This window comes from Chrysochloris asiatica, unplaced genomic scaffold, assembly GCF_000296735.1.
Source record: "Chrysochloris asiatica unplaced genomic scaffold, ChrAsi1.0 scaffold00001, whole genome shotgun sequence".
Taxonomy (NCBI): domain Eukaryota; kingdom Metazoa; phylum Chordata; class Mammalia; order Afrosoricida; family Chrysochloridae; genus Chrysochloris; species Chrysochloris asiatica.
This window is the reverse complement of record NW_006408519.1, coordinates 29,933,569-29,947,860: the sequence shown is the minus strand read 5'-3', so window position 1 is coordinate 29,947,860 and position 14,292 is coordinate 29,933,569. Positions and strand designations below refer to the sequence as shown.

Sequence of the window (14,292 nt, the reverse complement as noted above, 5' to 3'; positions counted from 1 at the left end):
CATGTATCTATATTTTTGTATGAATATATATACTTTTCCAAGAGTCAGTTCTCAATACAGCTTACAATGTTCTTTTTAAAAAGTTTAAATAATCTATAACTTACCTTAAAAACCCTCTAGTGGCTCCCTGAGAGTAAGTTTTAAAAATTGAGCATTGTCTGTGCCCTCTTCCTTTCATCCCTTCATCTCTGATGACATCCTCTTTTATTCTTCCTTCTGCAAAATCTTCTATTCTTCAGCCACACAAGCCTAGGTACTCTGTGATTATCAGGGCTTTGGCACTTGCTGTTCACTCTAAATCTGCTTGAGTGCATATTTGCATAGATAGATAGATAGAGATGTGAGTGTCTGTGTGTGTTTAATTAAAAACATTAATAACAAAACCCCCTAGGACAATGCTTATTTTGTTACAAGAACTTTAAATAGTAACTCAGCCCCCATGACCGTATGAGGTCTGATCGATAGGTGAGAAGATTGACTTATAGGTAGACTTCAACAACTGGCCTAAACCCACCTGCATTGTTGTAGGTGCCATCAAGTTGGTTCCTACTCAGAGCGACCCTGTGCGCAACGGAACCAAACATTACCTGGAGCTCATTGTTACTGCCACTGTGTCAACCCATCTTGTTGGGTTTCTTCCTCTTTTTCATTGACCCTCCACTGTACCAAGTATGATTGATGTCCTTCTCAAGGGACTTGTCCCTCCTGATAACATGTCCTAAGTATGAGAGGCCAAGTCTCATCATCCTAACTTAGGAGTGTTCAGTCTGCACTTATTCCAAGACAGATTTATTTGTTCTTCTGGCTGTCCTTGGTATTTTTAATATTCTTCTCTAACACCAAAATTCAAATGCATCAACTCTTCTACAGTCTTCCTTATTCGTTATCTAACTTTCACATGCATGTGAGATTATTGGAAATACCATGGCTTGGGTCAGGCGACCTTAGTCTTCAAAGTGATTTATCTGCTCTTGTACACTTCAGAGAGGTCTTTTGCAGCAGATTTGCCACATGTCATACGTCGTTCGATGGAGTCCTGGTGTGGCACTGTGGGCTAATGCACCAGACTGCAAAGCCCTTTGAACTGCAAGGTCAGCGGTTCAAGCTCACCAGCTGCTCCTCAGAAACCCTATACAGGGTCTCTATGGGTCAGAACCGACTTGACGGCACTTAACAACAAACAACAACTACAATAAATGTTGGTTGTGGATCCAAGCAAAATGAAGTGTTTGACAATTTCAGTCTTTTCTTCATTTATCACCATTGGTTCAGTGGTGAGGATTTTTGGTTTTTTTTTTACATTAAGGTGCAATCCATACTGAAGGCTGTAGTCTTTGATCCTCATCAGTATTTTAAGTCCTCTGCTTACAGCAGGCAAGATTGTATCATCTGCATATTGAAGATGGTCAGTAAGTCTTCCTCTAACGCCGATGCCACTTTCTTCATGTAGTCTACTGTCGGATTATTTGCTCAGCATACAGATTGGATAAGTATGGTGAAAGAATACAACCCTGGTGCACACCTTTCCTGATTTTAAACCATTCAATATTTCCTTGTTCTGTTTGTTTGAATGAATCACTGCCTCTTAGCGTACGTAAGTACAGGTTCCTCATGAGTACAATTGAATGTTCTGGAATACCCCCATTCTTCACAGTGGAATGCCTTTGTATAGTCTGTAAAGCACAACTATTTTTCTAGTATTCTCTGCTTTCAGCCAAGATCCATTTGATGTCCCTTGTTCCCCATCCTCTTCTGAATCTGGTTTGAATTTCTGGCAGTTACCTATCGATATACTGTTGCAAATTTTTTTTTAATTATCTTCAGCAAAATTTTATTTGCTTGTGATATTAATAATATTGTTAGATCATCATTGGGATGAGCACAAATATGGATCTCTTCCAGTCAGTTGACCACATAGCTGTAAGTGGTGGAGACAGGGAGGTATGCAAGGGCTAAAGAGAATTTGTTGTTGTTGTTATGTGGCGTTGAGTCGGTTCCGACCCATAGCGACCCTGCACAGGGTTTCCAAGGCTGTAAAGCTTTACGGGAGCTGAAAGTCTCATCTTTCTCCTGCAGAGCGGCTGGTCATTTCAAACTGCTGACCCTACGGTTTGCAGCCGGATTTGTAATCAAAAAGCTACCAGAGCTCCTTCCAGCACTTAATACTTTCTAACATATTCTGTAATTAGATCATTTTGTTACATTTTTATCTCTCCCAAATCAGTATTAACTCCATTGTTGTTAACTGTTCTCCAGTCAGTTCTGATAAGGGCTTGGATTTTGCCCTTTTGTTTGGTAATGTATTTTCAGTGCTTAGATCGGAGCCTGGCATCCAGGTGCACAACAAATATGAGGAGACTTCAGAAGTTCAGGGGAAAAAAAGCTTTTTAATTCCACTTACCCACCAACTCTTTGCCCCTGTATGGATAAGCACTGGACTGTGAGCCACAAGGCCAACGGTTCAGACTCACCAGCTGCCCCTTGGAAGCCCTGCACAGGGTTGCTGAGTCTAGATGAACTCCGTAACACTTAACAGCAACAGTATTTCATGTTGTGGTTGTCTTTTCATCGAGAACAACTTAATCTAGCAGGAAAGCTTTAATAGGAATATGCAGACATTATATGCCTTAAGGATCCCTGTTGGCACCGTGGCTAAAGTGCTAGGCTGCTAACTTAACAGATCTGTGGTTCAAACCCACCAGCCGCTCTAAGGGAGCAAAATGGGGCTGTCTGCTTCTGTAAAGTTTGTTGTTGCATGCTGTCAATTCAATTCCAACTCATTGACCTTGCATGGGGTTTTCGAAGGCTATAAATTTTTGTGGGAGCAGAAAGCCTCATCTTTCTTCCATGGAGTGGCTTGAGGATTCAAACTGCGGGCCTTGTAGTTAGCAGCCCAACAAGTGACCCACTATGCCACCAGCACACTTTTCTATAAAGAGTACGCCCTCGGGAACTATGGGCCAGTTCTACTCTGTCCTACAGTGTCACTATGAGTTGGAATAAGCTTATCAGCAGTGAATTTTTTTTTTTTTTTTTTAATATGCCATGACATTGAGTCCTGGGGTGACACTGTGGGTTAATGCACTGGACTGCAAAGTCGGTTTGAACAGAAGGTCAGTAGTTCAAGCTCACTAGCCACTCCTCGGAAACCTGTACAGGGTCACTAGAAACTGGAATCAGCTCGATGGAACTTAACAATAACAACATATTATGTACTGTCAAATCTGTTCCACTCATAGCCACCCCACGTACAACAGAATAATATTCTGCCAGCACGGCACCATCCTTGTTCTTTTTTAACTGCTGGTATTTCCTGACTTGGCCCCCTTTTTATTTTGTTGCCACTTTTTTAATTTTTATGTTTCTTTATTGGTGTGTTCTGTTTTTCACATTTATTCATCCTACTAAAGTCTAGAAAGATATTTCAAGTTCATTACTAAATTGTACAATATGTGGAAGGTATTTTTAAACTTTGAAGCATGACACAACTCAGGAAAATTGTTTTTAAAAACTTTTTTAAAAATGTTTTTTTAAAAATGCTTCAGTGAAGCATCACAGGGCATGGATAGTGAGATTTTGACATATGGTGACAGGTGTTCCTTCTTGGAATTGGGTGACATGATAGCTCTGGGTTCTAGAGAGTATGCTTGGTTTGTGAGCAAGGTGGACGGTGCAAACCCATCAGCCACTCCTTGGAAACTATACAGGATCACTGTAAGTCAGAACTGACTTGATGGTTCTGACTTCCATATTTGCCTTGCATGGTTACTTATTATTCTCATTACAGATATGGATATTGAGACACCGAGGTCTTGTGTAACTTGTCCAGGATCACAGCCCTAAGTGACTGGGCCAAGAATCAAACTTAAGCAGTCTACCTCCAGAGTCTGAACTCTCAGTTAACACATTGTCACCATGATAGTCCAAAGTAGAAAACCCTGGAGTTGAAAGTGTAGTCTTTGGAATGGAAAGGAAAATGCTAAATAACAGAAGTATGCACTAGACAATTGGGAATATATACCAGAGTTTGGTGAGAGATTAGGACTACATATCTTCTGGAGTAACCTAGATAGCGTGGTGTGAACCACAAGGTCAGTGGTTTGAGCCCATCAGCTGCTTGGTGGAAGAAAGATGAAACTTTGTTCCTGTGAATATTTAAAGCCTCAGAAACCCTCAACAGCACTTAACAACAACATCATATAGTGTGGTGATCATTGGATCATAAAGGTAGATGGAAAACAGCAAATGACAGAAAAGACTAAGGAGAAGCTCTTGAAAATGGTTATATTTTAGGGATGAGAAGAGGACGAATCACGTAACCAAGAATATCATACAGACCAATAGATGATGAAAGCATTTAAACAAGGGATTGAACAACATCCTACGCTATTGGAAGATAGTTTGGGTTCTACTAAAAGAGCTGAAATTGCTGGCTGGAGCTTATGGAATGGACTGATGGTAGGGAACTAAGTGCTCTTATGTTTAAAAGACAAAACTCAAGGATCCCTTGTGGCACTGTGGGTAGGAGTTGGGCTGTTTACCACAAGGTCAGTAGTTCAAACCCACCAGTTGTTCCATGTGAAAAAGATGAGTTTATTTGCTCTCTCAAAGATTTACAGTCTTGGAAACTCTATAGGGTCACTTTGCATCGGAATCAACTTGATAGCAGTGGGTTTGGTTTGGGAGTAAGGAGACATCACAATACTGGGTGTAATGTATTTCATTGTTTATGCTGCTTTTAAGCTTTCAAAGAGCATAAATCCAGTATATTGTATAGGTCAGTATTGCAACTGCAAGGAGCTCTAGTGGTGAAGTGACTTGAGTGCTTGGCTGCTAACTGAAAGGCTGCTGGTTTGAACCCATCGGCCATTCCTGGGGATAAAGATGTGCCAGTCAACTTCTATAAAGATTGTTGACATGGAGTAGGTTCTCTTGGAAACTCTACAGGCAGTTCTGCCTTGTCCTGTTGGGTCACCATGAGTTGGAATTCAATTCAGTGGTAATGAGTTTGGTTTGGTTTGATTACAAGTATGGTTTTAAAAATCACATTGAAACCTCATTTATTGAATTAACAGTTTAATAAAGTTGGTCTTCGGTGAAAAATACTATATTAAAATATGAGGGAGCTTCAAAAAGTTTCTGGAGTAACTTAATTAAAAGATAATGGAATTTGCTACAATTTGGTGAACTTGACTGTACTTATGGATGTAATAACTTTAAATACCAACAGAGAGGGAAGGAGTCTTCACATCAAGTATCAAGGCTATCTCCTCTGTATACAGGGTAGATAGGGACAGGCAGCTTAGACATTGGTTACTAAAATGAGGTGGCGACAAAGGCACGAAGTAACTGGCTTACAAGATTTCAAGAGGGAGTTCTCTTTAAGAGTATGTGAGGGAAGACAAGAGTCCCCACTGAACAGTTTTCATCTTGTCTAGATGGGTCTGGTAAAAAGAGATGAGGATAAGATTCATATGATTCAGTAGTGTAATGGTTATCATGACTAATTGCATCTTTCACAACTGTAAAGGTTTAAGTTCTGTAGCAAAAAATTTGGGAGTAGTTAATCTTATTCCAGGCACAGAGGACCCTAGGGCCATCAAGGGAGAAGAGCGCAAGCGGAATGTGGGACCCTATCCAGAGAAGCAGTGATACCAGAGATGATGACATGGAGAGAGATAGCAGCTGAGGACTCTAGACTCATGGAAAGAGAAAATATCGAGTGCTGGCTGCTAAGAGGCAGACTTGCAGACTGTGCCCTTTGATTGTTTAAATTATTATATATTCCTGATTGTTTTTGTGTACATTTACCACCACCCCCCATAAAAAAAGGAGGGAATAGAAGCAAATAACTGTTTAATGATGGTGCATGGAGAGGATTGTAATCATTGCAATGAAATAATGTAACACTGATGTTCTCCCATGTGAACCATGACTCAATTCACAATAAAAACTTGAAAAAAAAAAAAAAAAAAAGATAATGGGATTTTTCCATGAATTTTTTTGAAGCCCCCTCATATTTCTACTGTGCCTACTTTGAAACATTATTAAACTTGAGTTCTTAGTTCTAAATCTAGTTTTGTCTGCTCCCTATTACTAACTTGCTGATTCTCTAAGGTCATAGCACAGACTTAAAATTTAAAATAAAAATATATCATTTTTCCATCTTTTAAATTTTAATTTTTGAAGAACTACCAGCTGTTCTGAGGGAGTAATATGAGATCTTCTGCTCCTATAAAGATTTACAACCTTGGAAACCCTGTACAGGGTTGCCATGAATCAGAACTGACTCCATGGCACATAACAACAACATTGGTGATCTCAACATTTAAATAGATTTTAGCCAAAAAATGAATGTAAGGAGACTACAGCTCCAGCTTTTTTTTAAACAGGATAAGTATGTTCTCTCTGTTTTTATTTATTAGAAAACTTTTCTCTAGTAATACATGTTGTAAACTGTTAAAGAAAAATAAAATTAAAGCCCCATTCCTATCATTCAGTGTTAAATACTGTTAACAGATAAGGCATTAGACTAAGCTTTTGGGAATTAGTCTGGTTAGCCAGCTGAAAGTAAACTTGGAGCTGTGCTCCTTTTCCATAGGAAATTAGATATACACTGGACAATTCTTCTAGATGTATTTATTTATAGCATCAGAAAATTGTAGTCAACTTGAATGTAATGCAATAAGCAATTTATTTGATAGATTCCATTCATGTAATGGCTTGAAAGGAGTCCCTGAGTGGTACAAATGGGTGATGCGCACAACCACTAACTAAAAAGTGGAGTTTTGAATCCACCTAGAGGCATCTTGTAAGATAGGCCTGGTGATGTACTTCTGACAAATCAGTCATTGAAAACCCTGTGAAGCACAGTTCTACTCTGACAGACAGGAGTTTCAGTCAACTTGATGGCTGCTGACTAGAAGACTTTTCATTTTTAAAAAATCTTAGAATATTTCATGACATGGATAAAGTGTGTTTATCAGGAAAAAGTTATAAAGTATATGTGATACTCTGTCATTTAAGAAATCTTGTGACTGTCTATATTGGAAAAGAATGGTTTATTATCAACAGTGTTCCTTTGTAGATAAACAGAATTGAGGGATAAATTATTTTCATCTTTGTTCCTTCATTTTCCCAAGTACAATGGGCATGCATTGCTTTTATTTTTATACTGTCTTTTTGAAAGTTACTAATAGTGGTAACTGTTAATGTAGTATTACCTGTTTTCTATTTTTTTCTATACTGTTGCACAAAATCTTTTTCCCAGTACTTAGCATCTCCCTCCCACTTTTTTGTACCAGTTAATGTATTTGAGGCGAATATAAGTAGGGAAAAGGTTAATTTTTTTAATAAGGAATATTGTTTAAAATTTTTGTTGTTGTGTGCCGTGGAGTCGATTCTGACTCATAGTGACCCTGTACAGGGTTTCCAAGGCTGTAAATCTTTACGGAAGCAGAAAGCCTCATCTTTCTGCCACGGAACTGCTGACCTTGCGGTTCACAGCCCAATTCGTAACCACTATGCTACCAGAGCTCTTTATTGTTTAAAATTACATATATATATTTATTATTTACTTTTGTAGTCTTTTATGCCATATGTAAATGTGTAAAGTAGTATAGAAACTAGTAGAGATTTCAAACAAGATGGTTAGGCTTAGCTTGAAATGTTAGTTAAGGCAAGGACCCCTAAAACATTTTTGCTAACAACTTCCTAGATTATTTTTAACTTTGTATTCTTTTGTATATTTCTGAGTTACCATTTAGTTTTTTCTTCCACTTTGTTTAGATAGTTATAAAGAATAATTTCTGGTCTCCTTTAATGTTGGCATTTAAAAATAATAAAACTTGTATCAAGTGTTTTTATTTTTCCTCTGGAATCTAAAAATAGTTATTTGATAATCTATCATGAACATTAGAAAGCAGTACAAGAATCCTCTTTTTTTTTTTTTTTTAAGTTTTTATTATGAATTGAATGATAGTTTACAACATCAGTTTTACACTCATCATTTCATTGCACTGATTACAGTTCCTCCGTGTGTCATCATTCAACAGTATTTGCTTCTATTCCCTGTTATTTTGTTGTTATTTTCCTTTTTGGGTGGGTGGGGGATGTACACAAAAACACTCAGGAATATATAATAATTTAAACAACCAAAGTGCACACTGACACTCTTTTAAGATATTTTACATGGATTCTTTACCACCCTCTCTTAATATGTTTGAAGGGCATTTATTAATATTTTCTGTGACCTAAAGGGGGAGGGTCTAAGAAAATTTACTTTTATATATTAATATATAAATAATTATTATTATTAAAAGTTACTAATAAACAAGCAAAACACCAAAATGTATTTTTATTTGAAATTATTAGAAAGTATTATTTTATTAGGATCTAAAAAGAGTAAGACCCCCAACGAGATGGATTGGCAAGTGGTAACATCAATGGGCTCAAGTGTGGCAACAGTTGTGAGGTTGGCACAGGATCGGGCAGTGTTTTGTTCTGTTGTGCATAGGGTCACTATGAGTTGGTACCAACTCGATGGCATCTAACAACAACAACAACAGTGTGGTTGAAGGAGTCCTGGTGTGGTGATGTAGGATAAGCACCCGACCATGAGATTGGTTTGAACTGCAATGTCGGTGGTTCAAACTCACCAGCCACTCTTTGGAAACCCGATACAGATTGCTGTGAGTCGAAACTGACTTGACGGCACTTAACACAACAGCAACAACATGGTTGAAAGGAACCTGAGTGGTGCAATAGTTTAGCAAAAGGCAGGCAATTTGTATCTACCAGCTGGTCCAAGAGAGAAAATTTCTGGTGGTCTTTTCCCGTAAAGACTATACATATAAGATACCCTATGGGACATGACTAGTCTGTCCTATATGGTTGCTATGATTAGGGACATCAGCATCCATGATCGTATGATCCAGATCACAACAACAATATGATTTCAGTTCCCCACTTGCTCAATTAGTTCCTGTGCCTAACTAAGGGAAACTATTACTTATTGCTTAAATTACTTAAAGCCCCACTGTTTGGCATCAATTCTTTTGTTTTGTTTTTAAGTAAATATAAGCGCTGAGAATCTTTGTTCATATCAGTAAATGGGTAAAATGAAATTTGTTTTATTTTAGAGGGCTGCTTAGTTTTCTGTCTTCTACATAGATCATCACTTGCCAAAAAATATTTTTAATGCTCTTAGCTTGATTAGGTCTCCTTTCAATTTTGTTGAAAGCAAAGAATTGGAAACCTCCTAAAGAGGGAAAGGGTTTGTTCCCTTACTCAGTCATTCAGTCTTTAACACCTACATGATGGCTTTCTTTAACTTTATAAAGGTTTACAATCTTGAAGTAGTCCACAATAGTAAGATGTGGAATAGGTGAGAGAGAAGACTTTTTCTTGTAAAATGGGAGAAAGGCAAATGAGAGTGGATGCTTTCTTAGTGTTACGGAAGGCAACTTCTCAGGCAGGTCAACTTTAAGAAACAGTGCTTATAGAAGTTGAGCATCTTGAAATAGATTCCCTTGACATGACCTCAGAAAAGCTTTAGACTGCACACCCCTGGTTAAGTTGTAGGTATTCTATTTTTCAAACATCCTTAAATACAGGTCCACTGACAAAAGGTTCTGATAAATCATACACATTACTTAATATTTTATGAAGCACCTAATGTGCATAAGTCTTTGTGGTGTCAGTATTCTTATTTTACTTATGAACTTTTTAAGTAGTCTGTTCAAAGTCACAGAGGTGGCAGGATGAGAACCTGAAGACAAAATTAGATAACAGAGTAAAGCCAGGCTAACAAGGGAAAGAGAGGAACAGTGTTTGATTTTTCTCTCAAACACTGTTTTTGTAAAATTAGCATGTTTCATAACAGTGGTGGTGGTGGTTATGTGCTGTAGAGTCGGTTCCGACTCATAGCGACCCTGTATAGGGTTTCCAAGTCTGTACATCTTTACAGGAGCAGAAAGCCTCATCTTTCTCCCGTGGAACAGCTGGTAGTTTCGAACTGCTGACCTTAAGCTCAATTCGTAACCACTACGCTACCGGAGCTCCTTTTATAACAGTAGGATATAGAATTTTAAAGTTGTTAAAGACTTTTGACTTCTCAAAATATTCTCTGTACAATTAGAAGTTCTTTGGAACTTTTTGACAGAACCTTTATAGCTTACACAAAGCAGCTAACAGCCTCTGTAGTCCCTGGGTGGTAGAAACAGGGAACATGCTCGGTTTTTTAAGGAAAAGTTAGAGGTGTGAATCCACCCTGGGGCACCTCTGGCTTCATCATGGAAAACCCTGTGAGCATGGTTTTTCTGACACACATTGAATCACCGTGAGTTAAAATCAATGTGATGGCAGCTGGTTAACTTAGTCTCCAGTTTATTGAGTGAGCCTTTTAAGAAATGATTAGTGAGGGGGCTATTGTATCACATTCTTCAAAAGAAGGGTTGGGTTGGCTTAAATAAAGTTCTGTAGAACACTATGGTTTTTATTATTATCTGAGCAAAGTACAGTTGATAACGCGCTTCTTTTTGTCATCTAGGTTAAAATTACAATTCTACTGGTGTGTTTATTTTAAGTGGCTGGGTGGCAGACAATGTTATATATTGTATGTCTCTTTTTTAGATCTTTCTGATGTCTGAGACTTAAAATAAATGTGAAGTTAACTGCGGTGAACTATTAGAACTTTTTGTTGGTGGTGGGAATTTTTACTTTTCAGATTACTTGGTATTAAGTAGCACTATAAACCATTCATCAGTGCATGCTCTTAATCATTTCATAGGCATTGCCAAATTTGTTTATCAAAAAATGATTTTCCTAGATAATAACTGATAAGTTCACAGAAGGCAATTGTTTCAGATGTAATTAGAAGATACTTGGAGGAATTAACTTGGGGGGTTTGACTGAAAAAAACATCTTAGATGGCTTTCTTATTCTTCTTAAAGGATGGCTCTTCAGTTAAGGAAGTTGAAAACTACCACCAGAAGCGTGCATTAAGGTCTTTGAGAAAAAATACACAGAATTCTTCAGATTCAAGTTTTGATAAGAATATGGAAGTAATGGAGAAACATGCTAATAGCAGGCATTTTACAAGGTAAAATACAAAATGAGTACGAATTCAAAAGAGTTTAAAATAGTAATTTAGGATTTGTGTTTAATTTTTTTCTAACTATTTTCAATTGAGTGAAAGTTTACAGACAATGTCATCAGTTTTACTTTCAATAAATCATACACTTAATGATTATAGTTCCTCCTTTGCATTTAATTTTAAAAGCCTGTTCTTAATCCGTTACCAAAATTCCAAGGATTTAAATGTAATTGACCTGAAATGAGTTTGCCACAAGTGAAGATTATTGAATTACACATGACACATGAGTATGGGCACAGTCGGGTTGGGTTTTGTCGTCACGTTCAGTGGTAATATTTGTAACCAGGTTGGTTGGTGCAGGATCACTTCACTTACATACTTGATTGTATCCAAAGAGTCTGCTTGTAACTGTAATGTACTTGTGATTCATAACTCTGCTACCATTCACAGAGTATTTGTTCAGCTTCTGACTGCTTGCTATCAAGTCTTTTGTCAATTTTGAGTTATTTATGAACTTTTGTGTTGATAATGCTCCAAAGCAGTCTCCACAAAGGAAGCAAACTTTTTTGTTTCATTTTTTTCCCACCCAACTAGTTTATTGTATGCCTTTTAGATACCTTGTATATATTATAATTTGCTTTCTCAAGAACAAGGAAATAGGTGATATGTTGGCATCCCAGCATCCCATTTTAACACACGAAGAGTACCTAGTTTGGTTGAATTCATGGAACTGAAGTTAATTTGGTTAAGAACCAGATTTAATTAACTCAAAACCTTCACTTTTTTCCCCCATCTAGGTAGGGTTTCACAGAATGGGAAGAAAGTCCTAATTAGAGAAAATGTGTCTGCTGAAATAATTGTTTTTACATTAATTAATTTCTAAAGAAACTATTGTTAATAATATAGAAGATTAGATCCTTCCTACTCTTAAGTAAGACTTATTCTTCTTTTGTATAGTAGATTTTCTAGATAAATGAGCATTATTGTTGCTAAGAACCGTTGAGTCGGTTTCAGACCCATAGCGACCCTATATAGGGTTTCTGAGGAATGTCTGGTGGGTTTGAGCTCATGACCTGTGGTTCAAACTACTCTTTGTACCTGTAATTTTTTTCAGCTATTTAATCAGTCTTTTATTATATAATTTGATTCTGTCTCATTTATGGGATCCGAGACAGCAGCAATGGAAACAGTATTTGAAACATGACAAAGCACTGTTAAGCTGTGGCATGCCATCAATTCCTAAGACACGGGCCAATTTCAGAGATTTGTAAATACAGGGAGATGTATAATTTTAGAACCAATGAAATGGATTTTAGGTTCACCCATTATTTCTGAAACTTGAAGTCTTCAAGTTTATTTGGAAGTTCATGAATTCTGTGTGACAGTTTAAAAATTATTGTTTCATGATTTGAGTTAAAAATAAACATTCTGGATTATCTAAATTACTGCTTTATAGAAAATTGTCATAAAGTTTAATCTCTACATTTGTTCATATAATTGAATTGATGTAGGATAAATACTGAACTGTTTACTGCAAAATCAGCAGTTCAAATTCACCAGCCACTTCTGTGCATAAAAAAAATTGAATCACAAGGTCAATGGCCCACCAGCTGCTCCACGTGGAAAAAGATGATGCTTTCTACTACTGCAAAGATTAACAGCTGTGGAACCCCTATACAGGTTTACTATGAGTTGAAACTGACTTGACAGCACTTCACAACAAGTATTACATTAGATATGTCAGATTCAGGAGCTAAGAACAGAATCTGACTTCATAGTGCCAACACTGTGAGAAGGCCATGTGATGGGATGTTGTGACACAGTGTTCTAATGAATATTTGAAGCACTTCAAATAAAGAATAGTGGGTGAATTAAGTCAATGTATAAGCATGTCACCAAGAGAAACTGTTAGGATTCCATACTGTGTGTACATGAATGGAACGTGTCTGTTTTGTTTCAGTGAAACCTCACATTTGTTAATTTTTTTAATTGTTTTCATAGTTTTACTTATATAAAGTTTGTAAGTGGACTGTAAATATTCATATAAAAGCTAATGTTGGAGGTCCTTAAAAGTTTATACCTTTAAAAAGTATCTGTGTATTCAAATTCAAGTAAATACTTTTTCATCTGGATTTAAAGGTGACTTTGTATTTTAAACCATTCTGTCTAGAACATGTTAAATTCTTCTCTTTTTCATTCATTATTTTTTAATAACTGCTTATTAATAACTGAGCTATAATTCACATGCTATAAAATTCACAATTTGAAAGTATTTTAGTTCTTTGGTTTTTAGATATATTCACAATGCTGTGCAACCACCACCACTATCTAATTTCAGAGCATTTCCTCATATATGAGCAATTGCTTTCCATTCCATTCTTTCCCCAGCCTCTGACAACCATTTGTCTGCTGTCCATGTCTTTAAGTTTGCCTACTCTGGACATTCACCTAAATGCAATCATACAATATGTTGCTTGTTGTCTGGCTTCTTTCACTTGGTGTAATGTTTTTAAGGTTCACCAGATTAGGCAAATCTGCATAAGACCTCTTTAAAGTGCTCAAGAGCAAAAGATGTCAGTTTGACCCAAACCATGGTATTTTCAGTAGCTTCACATGCATGTGAATGTGGATGAGGAAGGTCACAGAAGAATTGTTACATTTGAGTTGTGGTAATAGAGAAGAATATTGACGGCTAGAAGAACCAATAAATCTTTATTGGAAGAAGTGCAGCCAGAATGCTCCTGAAAAGCCAGCACGGTGAGACTTCATCTCTCATGCTTTAGACATATTATCAGGAGGGACCAATCCCTAGAGATGGACAGCATGCTAGATGAAGTGGAGGCTTGGTGCAAAAGAAGACCCCCAGTGAGATGGATTGGCACAGTGGCAGCAGCAATGGGCTCAAGCTTAACAACGATTGTCAGGGTGGCGCAGGACTGGGCAGTGTTTTGTTCTGTTGGACATAAGATCACTATAAGTCAGAACTAATTCGATGGCAGTTGTTAAGCGCTGTCAAGTCATTTCGACTCATAGCAACCGTGTATAGGGTTTGTTATGTTTTTTATGTCCAAGTTGCCCATCCCTGTCTACTCTGTGTATGGAGGGGGTGGGAATGATCCTCGCTGTAAAGATTTGTTCCCTCTTTTGAGCTACTGCATCCATATGTATAGATCAAGTTCATCAAATTGTATCAGATT

At 37.2% G+C, this 14,292-nt stretch overlaps 1 protein-coding gene across 1 annotated transcript in view; it reads left to right on the top strand.

Moving 5' to 3' along the window:
- ATAD2 (ATPase family, AAA domain containing 2) overlaps positions 1 to 14,292 on the top strand; it is a 74,878-nt gene that overhangs the window by 9,980 nt on the left and 50,606 nt on the right. The window contains exon 2 of the mRNA XM_006830833.1: positions 10,953 to 11,101. Coding sequence (XP_006830896.1) covers positions 10,953 to 11,101 — 149 coding nt within the window. The remainder of the gene's footprint in view (positions 1 to 10,952; positions 11,102 to 14,292) is intronic.